This window comes from Pongo abelii, chromosome 2, assembly GCF_028885655.2.
Source record: "Pongo abelii isolate AG06213 chromosome 2, NHGRI_mPonAbe1-v2.0_pri, whole genome shotgun sequence".
NCBI lineage: Eukaryota > Metazoa > Chordata > Mammalia > Primates > Hominidae > Pongo > Pongo abelii.
This window is the reverse complement of record NC_085928.1, coordinates 176,990,649-177,006,348: the sequence shown is the minus strand read 5'-3', so window position 1 is coordinate 177,006,348 and position 15,700 is coordinate 176,990,649. Positions and strand designations below refer to the sequence as shown.

The 15,700-nt window shown below is 37.8% G+C and overlaps 1 protein-coding gene across 1 annotated transcript; it reads right to left on the bottom strand.

Moving 5' to 3' along the window:
- Window positions 1-14,132: 14,132 nt before the first annotated feature.
- On the bottom strand, window positions 14,133-14,822 carry LOC100456569 (peptidyl-prolyl cis-trans isomerase A-like). The gene has a single exon (XM_063722317.1). The coding sequence runs from the start codon at window positions 14,820-14,822 to the stop codon at window positions 14,538-14,540; it is 285 nt and encodes a 94-aa protein (XP_063578387.1). The 3' UTR covers window positions 14,133-14,537.
- Window positions 14,823-15,700: the final 878 nt, after the last annotated feature.

Below are 15,700 nucleotides of genomic sequence, written 5' to 3'. Positions count from 1 at the left end.
GTAATATTGTTTAAGATGGAGATATCACCTGTACACAAAACAGCTGAAGAACTTGTTGCGAATTTTTTGATGTGGGAAATACTTTGAAAATTGTATGTAAAAACAAACACTATTCAAACATTAGTTACTAATGTTGAACGTCCCCTACAATCAATCAATCTCATTGTATATTTTCAATTTAATGTAACTGGTAATATTTTAAAATATAGAGTGATTTAAAGATAAACTTTTTTTAATATAATATGAGGTACAGCCCATCGTGATGACTTATGGTATACACTATATTGTGTTCTAAGCAATTGTACATATTAATTTGAACTGATAATTTACTTCTTTAAACTAGTAAAAAGCAATCCATATCCCAGAGTCAATATATTTTTATTATTTTCTTGTCTACATGCATGTTGTTGAAAATTGTTGAATATGTGTGAATGGTGCTGAGATATTTTTAAATTAAATGCATAATTTCTTTGGAAAAATACAATAAATGAAGAAAAATAAAGTTATGCTCAGATTCTCAAAGTACTGTCCTCATGAGGTAATTTCAGCAAGCTTTCTACACTGTAGGATTACGACAAAAGTCAATACCAGTTTAGAGAGCTGAATTTCCAATATTGGGTTTGAGAGTTCTACATCCTGTGATTCAAAATACCAATTACAGAAACTTGAGAAAACAAGTTTCCTTTGGGAAAGCATGCTATTCAAAGTGTCCAAAAGCAATATGCAAAGAACAATCTAGCTTTGAAATAGCCAGATGTGTGGAACTATAAAATCTGCTTGCTGCTCTAGTATTTTAATGAAAGTGAAATACTATTCTAGGTGAAACTGGAGTTAGAGTGTTGATTCCTTACTGAACTGATAGAATTATTAATGCAATTCTATAAAAATCAATTTCTGAAATAATAGAGAAGAAGAATATTAGCTAAGGAATAATTGATGTAGCCTCCGCTTCGTATGGGCAACACAGTCCCACTGAAACTGCAAGGGTTGTATAAAAAATAAGAAAATTCATTGAAGATTTTGCTTGGAATTCTTAAAATTATTAATAATTGTCAAGCTTTTAATCTTTTTCAGGTTGCTTCTGTATTATTTTTTGTTTTAAATTTCCTAATACCCATTTATCTACTTAGGTGACTTTGTTTAAAGCTATTATAACCAGTTACTTCTACCACTTAGATATGATTTTTGTCGTCTGACTCCATTTCTACATCTATCATATTTATTTTTTTTTTGTAATCTTGTATATAGCCACCATTTTTCTTTATTTCTACTTCCTTGTTTGCTTTGGCTTCTGTATAAATTCAATGTCATACAAGAATAAGCTCAAACTCAAGTTCTTGGCCCTCCTCTTGATGACCTTAGCCTGAAGTGATAATTTCCTTCTATAATTTTCTTACAGCAATCTTCATCTGCACATTTCAAATGTCATCTCTCTTATAGTTGTTTTGAGTGATTATTTAAACATTTTGTTGTTCAACTTAATCATAATCCACATTGTCTTAATGATGAATACCTGGCACATTGCTTTGATATTGTAAATGGTGTACATTTCCCAGTTTCATTTACCATTCTCTCTGGCACATTTATTTATGAGCCTAATAATGTTTCACTCTTCATTTCATAAGATATGTAGTTGGAAATACTATAGGTGTCTACTATATAAAAACAACATATTATTATTTATATCTCTCTAAGCTACAACTTTAGTGAGGAATAAAATTGATGTTCGTACTATTTATCCTCTTGTTATGAATAAAGTTGGGTGAGCTAATTACTTGTCTGCTTTTCTGAAGGATATGGTATTTCTTATAGCTTTCCTGTTATAAGAAAACTATATGGCACTTCTTTTTTTTTAATATATGAAGAAAAATTCTAGATGCTTGAGGTGGTGAGAGGAAAGTTAAAGATGGTAAAATTTGGGGTAAATTGTCGAGAAGAAATTATGGATACCGGGGCTATCCTGAAAGAATTCTTGACATCTTGCAGAATTAAATCCACTATAGAGTTTACCAAAATATCTATGAAACTGGAAGGTGATTGAAGGAAGGAGAAGATAGTATGTTAACTTCCATAAATTTCAGATAAAATGAAAAAGCAAACACAGTAAACTTAGAATGTAGAAGAAACCATTTCATCTTATTTATATAAAAGGGGAAATTCTGATTAAAACTCCATATTGATCTGTAAAACAAATGTACTGGCAAAATAAGTCACACCTGGGACTGTGTCTACACATACCAAAATTTTAAAATGAAAAAGTTGGAAGTGAGGAAGACTATTTAATATTGTTGATACAATAAAGTAAGAATCAATCAGATATTTAAAAATCTGTAATAAAGTTGTGCATATGTACACACCCTGAATATGTAAATAAAATTCCAGATGATTTACAATATAAAAACAAAATAAATACACATTATATAATATATAAATATCTCAATTATCTTCAACCATTTTGGAAAACATTTGGGCAATTTCTTTTTGTTTTTCCCTTTATTATTTATTTCTAATGATATATTTACATAAATGTTCGAAAGTATGGCTGCTGTTTTATCCTCTTCACCCTGAAGTCTACTGAAAACTAGTAAAATTGGTACAAGTGTGAATTATATTGTCACAAAAGGGCAGTCTTTTCATATATATTTTTAAAATGAATTGCTAGTACTGTAGATCTTTCACCTTACATTAGAAAAGAGGGGACAGGAATTCACAGCAAAGTTAACTCTTTTTTTTTTATTGTTATTATTATTATACTTTAGGTTTTATGGTACATGTGCACAATGTGCAGGTAAGTTACATACGTATACATGTGCCATACTGGTGCGCTGCACCCACTAACTCGTCATCTAGCATTAGGTATATCTCCCAATGCTATCCTTCCCCCCTCCCCCCCACCCCACAACAGTCCCCGAAGTGTGATGTTCCCCTTCCTGTGTCCATGTGTTCTCATTGTTCAATTCCCACCTATGAGTGAGAATATGCAATGTTTGGTTTTTTGTTCTTGCGATAGTTTACTGAGAATGATGATTTCCAATTTCATCCATGTCCCTACAAAGGACATGAACTCATCATTTTTTATGGCTGCATAGTATTCCATGGTGTATATGTGCCACATTTTCTTAATCCAGTCTATCATTGTTGGAGATTTGGGTTGGTTCCAAGTCTTTGCTATTGTGAATAATGCCACAATAAACAGACGTGTGCATGTGTCTTTATAGCAGCATGATTTATAGTCCTTTGGATATATACCCAGTAATGGGATGGCTGGGTCGAATGGAATTTCTAGTTCTAGATCGCTGAGGAATCGCCACACTGATTTCCACAAGGGTTGAACTAGTTTACAGTCCCACCAATAGTGTAAAAGTGTTCCTGTTTCTCCACATCCTCTCCAGCACCTGTTGTTTCCTGACTTTTTAATGATTGCCATTCTAACTGGTGTGAGATGGTATCTCATTGTGGTTTTGATTTGCATTTCTCTGATGGCCAGTGATGGTGAGCATTTTTTCATGTGTTTTTTGGCTGCATAAATGTCTTCTTTTGAGAAGTGTCTGTTCATGTCCTTCCCCCACTTTTTGATGGGGTTGTTTGTTTTTTTCTTGTAAATTTGTTGGAGTTCATTGTAGATTCTGGACATTAGCCCTTTGTCAGATGAGTAGGTTGCGAAAATTTTCTCCCATTTTGTAGGTTGCCTGTTCACTCTGATGGTAGTTTCCTTTGCTGTGCAGAAGCTCTTTAGTTTAATTAGATCCCATTTGTCAATTTTGGCTTTTGTTGCCATTGCTTTTGGTGTTTTAGACATGAAGTCCTTGCCCATGCCTATGTCCTGAATGGTAATGCCTAGGTTTTCTTCTAGGGTTTTTATGGTTTGAGGTCTAACATTTAAGTCTTTAATCCATCTTGAATTGATTTTTGTATAAGGTGTAAGGAAGGGATCCAGTTTCAGCTTTCTCCATATGGCTAGCCAGTTTTCCCAGCACCATTTATTAAATAGGGAATCCTTTCCCCATTTCTTGTTTTTGTCAGGTTTGTCAAAGATCAGATAGTTGTAGATATGTGGCATTATTTCTGACGGCTCTGTTCTGTTCCATTGATCTATATCTCTGTTTTGGTACCAGTACCATGCTGTTTTGGTTACTGTAGCCTTGTAGTATAGTTTGAAGTCAGGTAGTGTGATGCCTCCAGCTTTGTTCTTTTGGCTTAGGATTGACTTGGCGATGCGGGCTCTTTTTTGGTTCCATATGAACTTTAAAGTAGTTTTTTCCAATTCTGTGAAGAAAGTCTTTGGTAGCTTGATGGGGATGGCATTGAATCTGTAAATTACCTTGGGAAGGATGGCCATTTTCACGATATTGACTCTTCCTACCCATGAGCATGGAATGTTCTTCCATTTATTTGTATCCTCTTTTATTTCCTTGAGCAGTGGTTTGTAGTTCTCCTTGAAGAGGTCCTGCACATCCCTTGTAAGTTGGATTCTTAGGTATTTTATTCTCTTTGAAGCCATTGTGAATGGGAGTTCACTCATGATTTGGCTCTCTGTTTGTCCGTTATTGATGTGTAAGAATGCTTGTGATATTTGTACATTGATTTTGTATCCTGAGACTTTGCTGAAGTTGCTTATCAGCTTAAGGAGATTTTGGGCTGAGATGATGGGGTTTTCTAGATATACAATCATGTCATCTGCAAACAGGGACAATTTGACTTCCTCTTTTCCTAATTGAATACCCTTCATTTCCTTCTCCTGCCTCATTGCCCTGGCCAGAACTTCCAACACTATGTTGAATAGAAGTGGAGAGAGAGGGCATCCCTGTCTTGTACCAGTTTTCAAAGGGAATGCTTCCAGTTTTTGCCCATTCAGTATGATATTGGCTGTGGGTTTGTCATAGATAGCTCTTATTATTTTGAGATATGTCCCATCAATACCTAATTTATTGAGAGTTTTTAGCATGAAGGGTTGTTGAATTTTGTCAAAGGCCTTTTCTGCATCTATTGAGATAATCATGTGGTTTTTGTCTTTGGTTCTGTTTATATGCTGGATTACATTTATTGATTTATTTATATTGAACCAGCCTTGCATGCTAGGGATGAAGCCCACTTGATCATGGTGGATAAGCTTTTTGATGTGCTGCTGGATTCTGTTTGCCAGTATTTTATTGAGGATTTTTGCATCAATGTTCATCAAGGATATTGGTCTAAAATTGTCTTTTTTTGTTGTGTCTCTGCCTGGCTTTGGTATCAGGATGATGCTGGCCTCATAAAATGAGTTAGGGAGGATTCCCTCTTTTTCTATTGATTGGAATAGTTTCAGAAGGAATGGTACCAGTTCCTCCTTGTACCTCTGGTAGAATTCGGCTGGGAACCCATCTGGTTCTGGACTTTTTTGGGTTGGTAAGCTATTGATTATTGCCACAATTTCAGCTCCTGTTATTGGTCTATTCAGAGATTCAACTTCTTCCTGGTTTAGTCTTGTGAGGGTGTATGTGTTGAGGAATTTATCCATTTCTTCTAGATTTTCTAGTTTATTTGCGTAGAGGTATTTCTAGTATTCTCTGATGGTAGTTTGTATTTCTGTGGGATTGGTGGTGATATCCCCTTTATCATTTTTTATTGCATCTATTTGATTCTTCTCTCTTTTTTTCTTTATTAATCTTCCTAGTGGTCTATCAATTTTGTTGATCCTTTCAAAAAACCAGCTCCTGGATTCATTAATTTTTTGAATCTCTATTTTTTGTGTCTCTATTTCCTTCAGTTCTGCTCTGACTTTAGTTATTTCTTGCCTTCTGCTAGCTTTTGAATGTGTTTGCTCTTGCTTTTCTAGTTCTTTTAATTGTGATGTTAGGGTGTCAATTTTGGATCTTTCCTGCTTTCTCTTGTGGGCATTTAGTGCTATAAATTTCCCTCTACACACTGCTATGAATGCATCCCAGAGATTCTGGTATGTTGTGTCTTGGTTCTCATTGGTTTCAAAGAATATCTTTATTTCTGCCTTCATTTTGTTATGTACCCAGTAGTCATTCAGGAGCAGGTTGTTCAGTTTCCATGTAGTTGAGCAGTTTTGAGTGAGATTCTTAATCCTGAGTTCTAGCTTGATTGCACTGTGATCTGAGAGATAGTTTGTTATAATTTCCGTTCTTTTACATTTATTGAGGAGAGCTTTACTTCCAAGTATTTGGTCAATTTTGGAATAGGTGTGGTGTGGTGCTGAAAAAAATGTATATTCTGTTGATTTGGGGTGGAGAGTTCTGTAGATGTCTATTAGGTCCGCTTGGTGCAGAGCTGAGTTCAATTCCTGGGTATCCTTGTTGACTTTCTGTCTCGTTGATCTGTCTAATGTTGACAGTGGGGTGTTAAAGTCTCCCATTATTAATGTGTGGGAGTCTAAGTCTCTTTGTAGGTCACTCAGGACTTGCTTTATGAATCTGGGTGCTCCTGTATTGGGTGCATATATATTTAGGATAGTTACCTCTTCTTGTTGAATTAATCCCTTTACCATTATGTAATGGCCTTCTTTGTCTCTTTTGATCTTTGTTGGTTTAAAGTCTGTTTTATCAGAGACTAGGATTGCAACCCCTGCCTTTTTTTGTTTTCCATTTGCTTGGTAGATCTTCCTCCATCCTTTTATTTTGAGCCTATGTGTGTCTCTGCACGTGAGATGGGTTTCCTGAATACAGCACACTGATGGGTCTTGAGTCTTTATCCAATTTGCCAGTCTGTGTCGTTTAATTGGAGCATTTAGTCCATTTACATTTAAAGTTAATATTGTTATGTGTGAATTTGATCCTGTCATTATGATGTTCGCTGGTTATTTTGCTGGTTAGTTGATGCAGTCTCTTCCTAGTCTCGATGGTCTTTACATTTTGGCATGATTTTGCAGTGGCTGGTACCGGTTGTGCCTTTCCATGTTTAGCACTTCCTTCAGGAGCTCTTTTAGGGCAGGCCTGGTGGTGACAAAATCTCTCAGCATTTGCTTGTCTGTAAAGTATTGTATTTCTCCTTCACTTATGAAGCTTAGTTTGGCTGGATATGAAATTCTGGGTTGAAAATTCTTTTCTTTAAGAATGTTGAATATTGGCCCCCACTCTCTTCTGGCTTGTAGGGTTTCTGCCGAGAGATCCGCTGTTAGTCTGATGGGCTTCCCTTTGATGGTAACCCGTCCTTTCTCTCTGGCTGCCCTTAACATTTTTTCCTTCATTTCAACTATGGTGAATCTGACAATTATGTGTCTTGGAGTTGCTCTTCTCGAGGAGTATCTTTGTGGCGTTCTCTGTATTTCCTGAATCTGAATGTTGGCCTGCCTTGCTAGATTGGGGAAGTTCTCCTGGATAATATCCTGCAGAGTGTTTTCCAACTTGGTTCCATTCTCCCTGTCACTTTCAGGTACACCAATCAGACGTAGATTTGGTCTTTTCACATAGTCCCACATTTCTTGGAGACTTTGCTTGTTTCTTTTTATTCTTTTTTCTCTAAACTTCTCTTCTTGCTTCATTTCATTCATTTCATCTTCCAGAGCTGATACCCTTTCTTCCATTTGATCGCATCGGCTCCTGAGGCTTCTGCATTCTTCACGTAGTTCTCGAGCCTTGGTTTTCAGCTCCATCAGCTCCTTTAAGCACTTCTCTGTATTGGTTATTCTAGTTATACATTCTTCTAATTTTTTTTCAAGTTTTCAACTTCTTTGCCTTTGGTTTGAATATCCTCCCGTAGCTCGGAGTAATTTGATCGTCTGAAGCCTTCTTCTCTCAGCTCGTCAAAGTCATTCTCCGTCCAGCTTTGTTCCGTTGCTGGTGAGGAACTGCGTTCCTTTGGAGGAGGAGAGGCACTCTGCTTTTTAGAGTTTCCAGTTTTTCTGCTCTGTTTTTTCCCCATCTTTGTGGTTTTATCTACTTTTGGTCTTTGGCGATGGTGATGTACAGATGGGTTTTTGGTGTGGATGTCCTTTCTGTTAGTTTTCCTTCTAGCAGACAAGACTCTCAGCTGCAGGTCTCTTGGAGTACCTGGCTGGCCATGTGAGGTGTCAGTTTGCCCCTGCTGGGGGGTGCCTCCCAGTTAGGCTGCTCGGGGGTCAGGGGTCAGGGACCCACTTGAGGAGGCAGTCTGCCCATTCTCAGATCTCCAGCTGCGTGTGGGAGAACCACTGCTCTCCTCATAGCTGTCAGGCAGGGACATTTAAGTCTGCAGAAGTTACTGCTGTCTTTTTGTTTGTCTGTGCCCTGCCCCCAGAGGTGGAGCCTACAGAGGCAGGCAGGCCTCCTTGAGCTGTGGTGGGCTCCACCCAGTTCAAGCTTCCTGGCTGCTTTGTTTACCTAAGGGAGCCTGGGCAATGGCGGGCGCCCTTCCCCCAGCTTTGCTGCTGACTTGCTGTTTGATCTCAGACTGCTGTGCTAGCAATCAGCGAGACTCCGTGGGCGTAGGACCCTCTGAGCCAGGTGTGGGCTATAATCTCCTGGGGCACCGTTTCCTAAGCCCATCGGAAAAGCACCGTATTCGGGTGGGAGTGGCCCGATTTTTCAGGTGCCATCTGTCACCCCTGGAAAAGGAACTCCCTGACCCCTCGTGCTTCCAGAGTGAGGCAATGCCTCGCCTCTGCTTTGGCTGGCGCACGGTGCACTCACCCACTGACCTGCACCCACTGTCTGGCACTCCCTAGTGAGATGAACACGGTACCTCAGATGGAGATGCAGAAATCACCCGTCTTCTGTGTCACTCATGCTGGGAGCTGTAGACCGGAGCTGTTCCTATTCGGCCATCTTGGCTCCTCCTTGGGCAATTTCTTACAAAACTGAACATGGTAGAAACTGATAGCTACACAAAAACTAGAATGTGAAAATGTATAGTAGTTTTATTAATAATTGTCCCAAACTGGAAGCAAACAAGATGTTTTAGTGTCTTTTATTAATTTTGGAAAGTTCTCAGTCATTATTACTTTAAATATTTATTCTTCTCTATTCTCTCTTCTCCTGGTATTCCAACTACATGTATGTTACACCTTTGAAATCGTCCTACTAGTCTTGAAATCTGTTTTCTCTTTCTCTCTCTCTTCCTCCCTTCCTTTATTTCTTCTATTTGTAGTTTGGGAAGCTTCTATTGACCTATATTCAATATCACTGATTCTTTCTTGTGGCATGACCAGTCTACAATGAGCCTTACATTACCCTTCTGTTTCTTCACATTGCTTTCATTTCCATTAGAGGTCTTACATATTGATCATAGTTATTTTAAATTCTCTCATAATTCCAAAATTGTGTTACTTCTGAGTTTGATTCTGATGCTAGCTTTGTCTTTTCAAACTATTTTTTTTTTTTGCCTTTTAGCATGTCTTTTAATATTTTTGATGAAGGCCAGGCATAATGTATCAAGTAAGAGAAGCTGAGATAAATTGGCTTTTTTTTTTCTTTGAGACAGGGTCTCACTTAGTGTCCCAGGCTGGAGTGTAGTGGCACAACCATAGATGTAGTATGACAACATCCTACATCTCACCTGCTTTAGGCTTTGTATAGCTTTGTACAGCCTCAAATACCTGGACTCAATTGACACTCCTGCCTCAGCCTCCTAAGTGCCTGACTATAGACACATGCCATCATGCCTGGCAAATTTTATTAATTAATTAATTTATTTATTTATTTATTTTAGAGAGGGGGTTTCACTATGTTGCCCAGGCTGCAGGCTGGTCTGGAACTGTGGGCCTCAAGTGTTCTCCCAGCCTCAGTCTCCTGAGTTGTGGAGATTAAAGATGTCAGCCAGTGTGCCTGGCCTAATTGGCTTTTAACATGAGACTTTATGTTAATCTGATCAGAATTTAGGCTGCGCTTAATGTTTGCTGCATTTATAGGTGCCAGGGATTTCAAATTCCTCTTGTGTCCTATTTTCGTATCTCCTGCTGACTTTGGAATTCCTTAACTGCTCCTCCTAAGAGTCTGGATCTTGCAACTCTTTAAGCTATAATCCTTTGTTATATATTCTCTGTTGGTGTGGTGCTAAATCGTGGAGGAGGGGACACATTTCACCATTTTATGATTTAATCTCAATGTTTTAGGAGATAGTTATCTCTGAACTCTAACTTTCACAAACATGTCTTAGCTTTTATTTTCCTTCCTTAGGTGAAATAGGAAGGCTAGAAGGGACTGTGGTGGGAAAACTATGCCCTTCTGCCAAGTGGGAAAAAGCTCTGGTAAAGTCTTTTTTGTTTTTAGATTATAAAGCCCTTTAGGAAGAATGTGCTCTTTCTCTCTCTCTCTCTATATATATATGTATGTGTGTGTATATGTATAGGTATATATGTATATATATATGTGTGTGTATATATGTATATATGTGTGTATATATGTATATATGTGTATATATGTATATATATGTGTGTATATATATAAAATTTTATTTTATTTTATTTTATTGAGACAGAGTCTTGCTCTGTCGCTCAGGATGGAGTGCAGTGGCATGATCTTGGCTCACTGCAACTTCTGCCTTCCGGGTTCGAGCAATTCTCCTGTCTCAGCCTCCCCAGTAGCTGGGACTACAGGCATCCACTACCATGCCCGGCTAATTATTTTTTATTTTTATTTTTAGTAGAGATGGGGTTTCACCACATAGGTCAGGCTGGTCTCCAATTCCTGACCTCAAATGATCCACCTGTTCGGTCTCCCAAAGTACTGGGATTACAGGTGTGAGCCACCATGCCCGGCCTGTTTAGTATATTTCACAGTGATTATTCTTCCTTGCCCCAATCAGGTTCATGAAAGGAATGTTCCCAGCTCTTTACTGGACAACATGGTGAGGCCCTCACGGAAGTGTGGGGCCCCTCAAGACTGCATCCCCAGGTGTTTCTCCCATCACACAAGTCTTCACTCTGCCTGCAGTTACTCATCAGAATTACCATTTATGTGTTCCTACAGGCTTATGGCTTCCATGGCTTCTGCTCCAGATAAGCAAATCTAGCTGTAGTTCTTCAGGTTCACCTGTCTTTTCAGATTTTGAGGGAGTAATTTTCCCAGTGACCTCACTTCTCTGAAGAGTCCAAGAAAAGTAGTATATTTTCGGTTGGTTCGGCTTTTTCTTCTTGTAAAGATGAAAGCCATGACTTAAGTGACTGCCTAACATTTTATTAATCATACACAAATGTGATTTGTTTTAATAAAGTTTTTAAAGTTGCATTGCTGATATTTTTCAGTTGTAACACACATCTGATTAGTGTATTATAAAATTAATCACTATTAACTTCTATTACAGAAAGCAAGCCTGAATATGCATTTCTTCAATCTATCTTTTCCCCATGGTTTAGGTCACAGTCTGCCAATGAGATGAACTAAATTGAGATTTGGAAGGTAGAAGAAAAAAGACGATTAGTCTTCAGAAGCCTTTGAAGCCAAGGATGTGGGTAGATGACAGACAAGAAGTTCACAGCAGCTTGCTGACAACATCCTACATCTCACCTGCTTTAGGCTTTGTATAGCTTAGATAGCTCATGGTGAATTCTGGAGAATTGTTCTCCTTGGTATTGCAGATTCAAATAGTCAGTGGAAGCCACTCAGCAGTTCTTGAGATTTCAGTGACTTCTGGAGGAATTTTTAAGAACCATCTACTTTAGTGCCATAGGCTGGAAATATTGGTGAGAGCTTCCCTTTCTTTACTCTTCGATCCATACAATGGTTTTGTAAAACTTTTAGTTTCTTCTATTGAAATCCTTCATACTTAGAATAATAAAATAGCTTCTATTTTCATGACCAAACATTGACTATTACAAAAATATTTCCCCTTATTTGAGAGCAAATATACATGATAGAATCTATACATAATAGATGTGCAGAGGACAAGATTGTTATATGTTTTGGATAAGTTAGAGAACCTATCCAGTACTCTTTCTTGAATGGTAGGCCATCCTACTTTCTATTCTCTTGTGCTGGTAGACCAGCGGTACTACAGAGTCAAAGAGAGAAACACTCAGATTAAAATGAACAAATAAAAAATAAAATTTAAAAATGTTATATTCTTTGAGAAATACTTTGTGATCTGCCTGCTCTTTAATAATATATTATATATATAAAATATATATATGAAATATATACATATATAAAACTAGGAAATTAATTTCTGGAAACATCTGGAATTTTTTCTGAGAATGGAGATAATTCCTAATACATATATACCTTATTCACACATACATATATGTGAAAAATATTTTAAAATACTTAACTATAACCATTTCAACTGTAAAGATTTAAAACAGTAAGAATGACAAACACCAGATTCTTAATGTCATTATCTTTTTTACCAATGTCTTTTGGTGATGGTGGTGAGGGCTTTGCCTTCAAACAAATAAATGCACTCAGAGGGATTAATGTGGATTTTTACTGAGATTCATTTATGCATTGGAAAGTTTGGAATTATTTCCTGGTGAATACTAAATTGTGATACAGTATCTGTGAAGAGCCTGCATTTCTTCACTCTTGCCAATTCTGGTAATAGCAAAGAAAATATCTCCATTCTGAGGTCTTCCCCTCATTCAAGTCTGAAGACATTGCCAGTATAGTTCACCTCCACAAAAAGGAAATTAAGAGGTTTGATTCAGCAGAAAGCTATTTTGGCTCTACCTGTTAAAAAAAATGTACACGTACACATTTCAAACTATCTACAGCCAAAGGACTTGCTGACTCCTTTCTTGTCAGGCTTCACAGCAAACCAATCACCCAGGATATGGTACCCACACTATCTCCAATGCAATAGATGAAGACTGTGTGATAGAAGCAATTTCTATTGACCTCTCTAAGGCATTTGCTTTAGCTGACCATAAATTATCCCTACAAAACTTCAGGGATTTGGGGCCTTGTAGTGACTACATAAAGTGGTTTGCATTAACTTGTCAAATTGTATAGAAAAGAAAGCCTTGTGAACATAGATTCAAGGGAATTACAAATGAGACACCTGAGGGCATATTTTATTTTCTCCGCTTGACGATTATCTTACAGTCTAATGTGTTTTCTCCCTTGTGCACATGTGTGCTGATGATATAGTGTGATTTTACAGAACAACACTGATGCCCTGGGGTAGCCCCCGCAGCCTGCAGTTCAACTTACTGAGCTGTTTTTTTCTCCAGAAAGTTGATTCAAATGAAACCTGATGCCAAAATCTTAGTCTTGTGTTTCACTTCAAGGTTTCATAAATTTAACGTCTCATTAATGATTAACAAGCAGGTTACATTTCAGAACAGGCTGAGTAAGCTTCATTTCTGGATTCTGTCCTAACTTAGCTTCAGATTTTTTAAAAAGCACACTTCTCTCTCTTTTCAGTGCCTGTAAAAATTTCTCTCTGGGAAAGCGTTGTGTTATTTAAATGTGATCACATTGGCCTTTAAAAAAAAAATTATTAGGGTAGAGAAGGAGTTGCCTGCATGCCAGCCTGGATGTTTAGTGGGCAGTTGCTGCCCCAGTGCACCTGGTTTGACAGGTGTCTAAGTGTCTCTTAGAGCCTCTTAGGACCTTGCACTCTCCAGCAGCTGTGGAAGCTGATAAAGCCAATGTGATGTGAAAATCTGGGATCTTCACAGGCAGAATGCATCCTAACCTCAGTGGCTGGCATGAGTGGGCTGGTGCATCCTACCAAGCCAGAAGGGGAGGACTGAGAAATGTATTCACACCAAAATGTGCACTTGAAAATCGAGTCTCTGATCATTACTTTAATTATCATAATGTATAAAATGGCACAATCTGATACTAAAAGGAGCAACTGAGATTGTCATTTTTCATAGAAGGAAGATAAAATATGGAAATTCAGAATCATGCAATGATACATGGAATGGCTCATTTAAATAGTACTGCTTTTTCTTTGCAAATAGGAAAACCAAGGCTCAGAAAACTTATATAACTTCCCAAGGTCATAGAGCTCTAAGTAACTAATTTGGTATAAAGAGTATTCGGAATATAAGGTCATATGATTTTTATCCTTAATTCTATTAATGATATCTGGTAGAAGTGATATCTAATGAGAATGCAAGATAAAGAATGAAATGTTACAGAGTTTAAACATTTTTCTAAAGTCCCTAGTCAATTATCAATCATTTCTTCTGTTCTTTTTTATTGTTATTTAGTTTTTATTTCATAGTCATAAACTTAACTTTGCAATCCAGCTAGACATGGAAGGGAACAAGGAAAACATGGCACCCAAAGGGAACTGCAGCGAGAGCACAAAGATTCCAGGATACTGGGAGCAAATGGGGTGGAGAGGTGCTCTCCTGAGCTACAGAAGGAATGGTCTGGTGGTTAAGATAAAATATCAAACACAAGTCAAACGTATTAGAGTTGTCCACAGTCAGCAATGGTGATCTTCTTGCTGGTCTTGCCATTCCTGGACCCAAAGTGCTCCATGGCCTCTACAATATTTATGCCTTCTTTCACCTTGCTAAAGACCACGTGCTTGCCATCCAACCACTCAGCCTTGGCAGTGCAGATGAAACACTGGAAACTGTTTGTGTTGGGTCCATCATTTGCCATAGACAAGATGCCAGGACCTGCATGCTTTAGGATGAAGTTCTTGTCATCAAATTTCTCCCCTTAGATGCACTTGCCACCAGTGCCATTATGACTTGTGAAGTCACCACGCTGACACATAACCCCTGGAATAATTCTGTGAAAGCAGGAACCCTTATAACCAAATCCTTTTTCTCCAGTGCTTAGAGCATGAAAGTTTTCTGGTGTCTTTGGAATCTTGTCTGCAAACAGCTCAAAGGGGATGCCACCCAAGGGCTCACTGTGGACAGCGATGTGGAAGAACACGGTGGGGTTGACCATGGCTGATAGTAGAGGGCTCCCGGTGGCAGCGGCGTCTGCAAAGCCCATTTTTTCTGTTACTATGTGAAAATATCAAGTTAATTGTTTGCATAAAGACAAAATGACTTTGTCATATTGATTTAAATGTAGTACAGTAAAGAAGCGTGAGCATTTTGTATCCTTCATTGTAACTTAACTGCTTACTTTGTGTTAAATTTCTTAAGCCGCGTTCAACTCTAAAACAAATTAATGGCAACAGAAGTACTTTCTCTCTCTCTCTCTGTCTCCCTCTGTGTGTGTGTGTGTGTGTGAGAGAGAGAGAGAGAGAGAGAGAGGACATAATTAAAATTCTGAAAATCTTATTTTAAGTCTAGAAGATTAGGTGTAAGATTTTCTCTCTAAAATCAGAGCTAATAAAAGTGAGCAGATGTTTTAACTTATGCTATTTCAATTATTATCTCTTGTTTATAATACAGCTCAAAATCCCATTTCTAAAAACAAATGACTAGTATACTCATTTTCACCAAGATGACCAATAAAATGTTGTTTTGTTATGGAATGTTTTTATTAGAGAATAAAGCAATAAAGAATAAAGAATAAATCTCAGAAATCTGTGTCCTCTGAGGAAGATACCTGTGGAGAAGTTTTGTGTATTTACACGTGGATTCCTTGTTTTTCAAAAAACATTAGGCATAAGTAATTGCCAACAGTACTTCTTCCAACCAGCCCCAGTCCCACTTGAAAACTAAGATGCAAATATACCAAATATTAGAACGAAGAGTGCTCAGGGTAGACACATTTTGTGTGTGCGTGTTTGTCTACCTTTGCTTTGGCCATTCCTTGGCCTTTCACTTTCTCTCTCATTGTCCTATCCTGTGATTTTGGTTTTCCTAATTTTTAGCCTCCTTTCCTTCTAGTTCAAGTATAATTCCGGTGTTTTCTCAAAC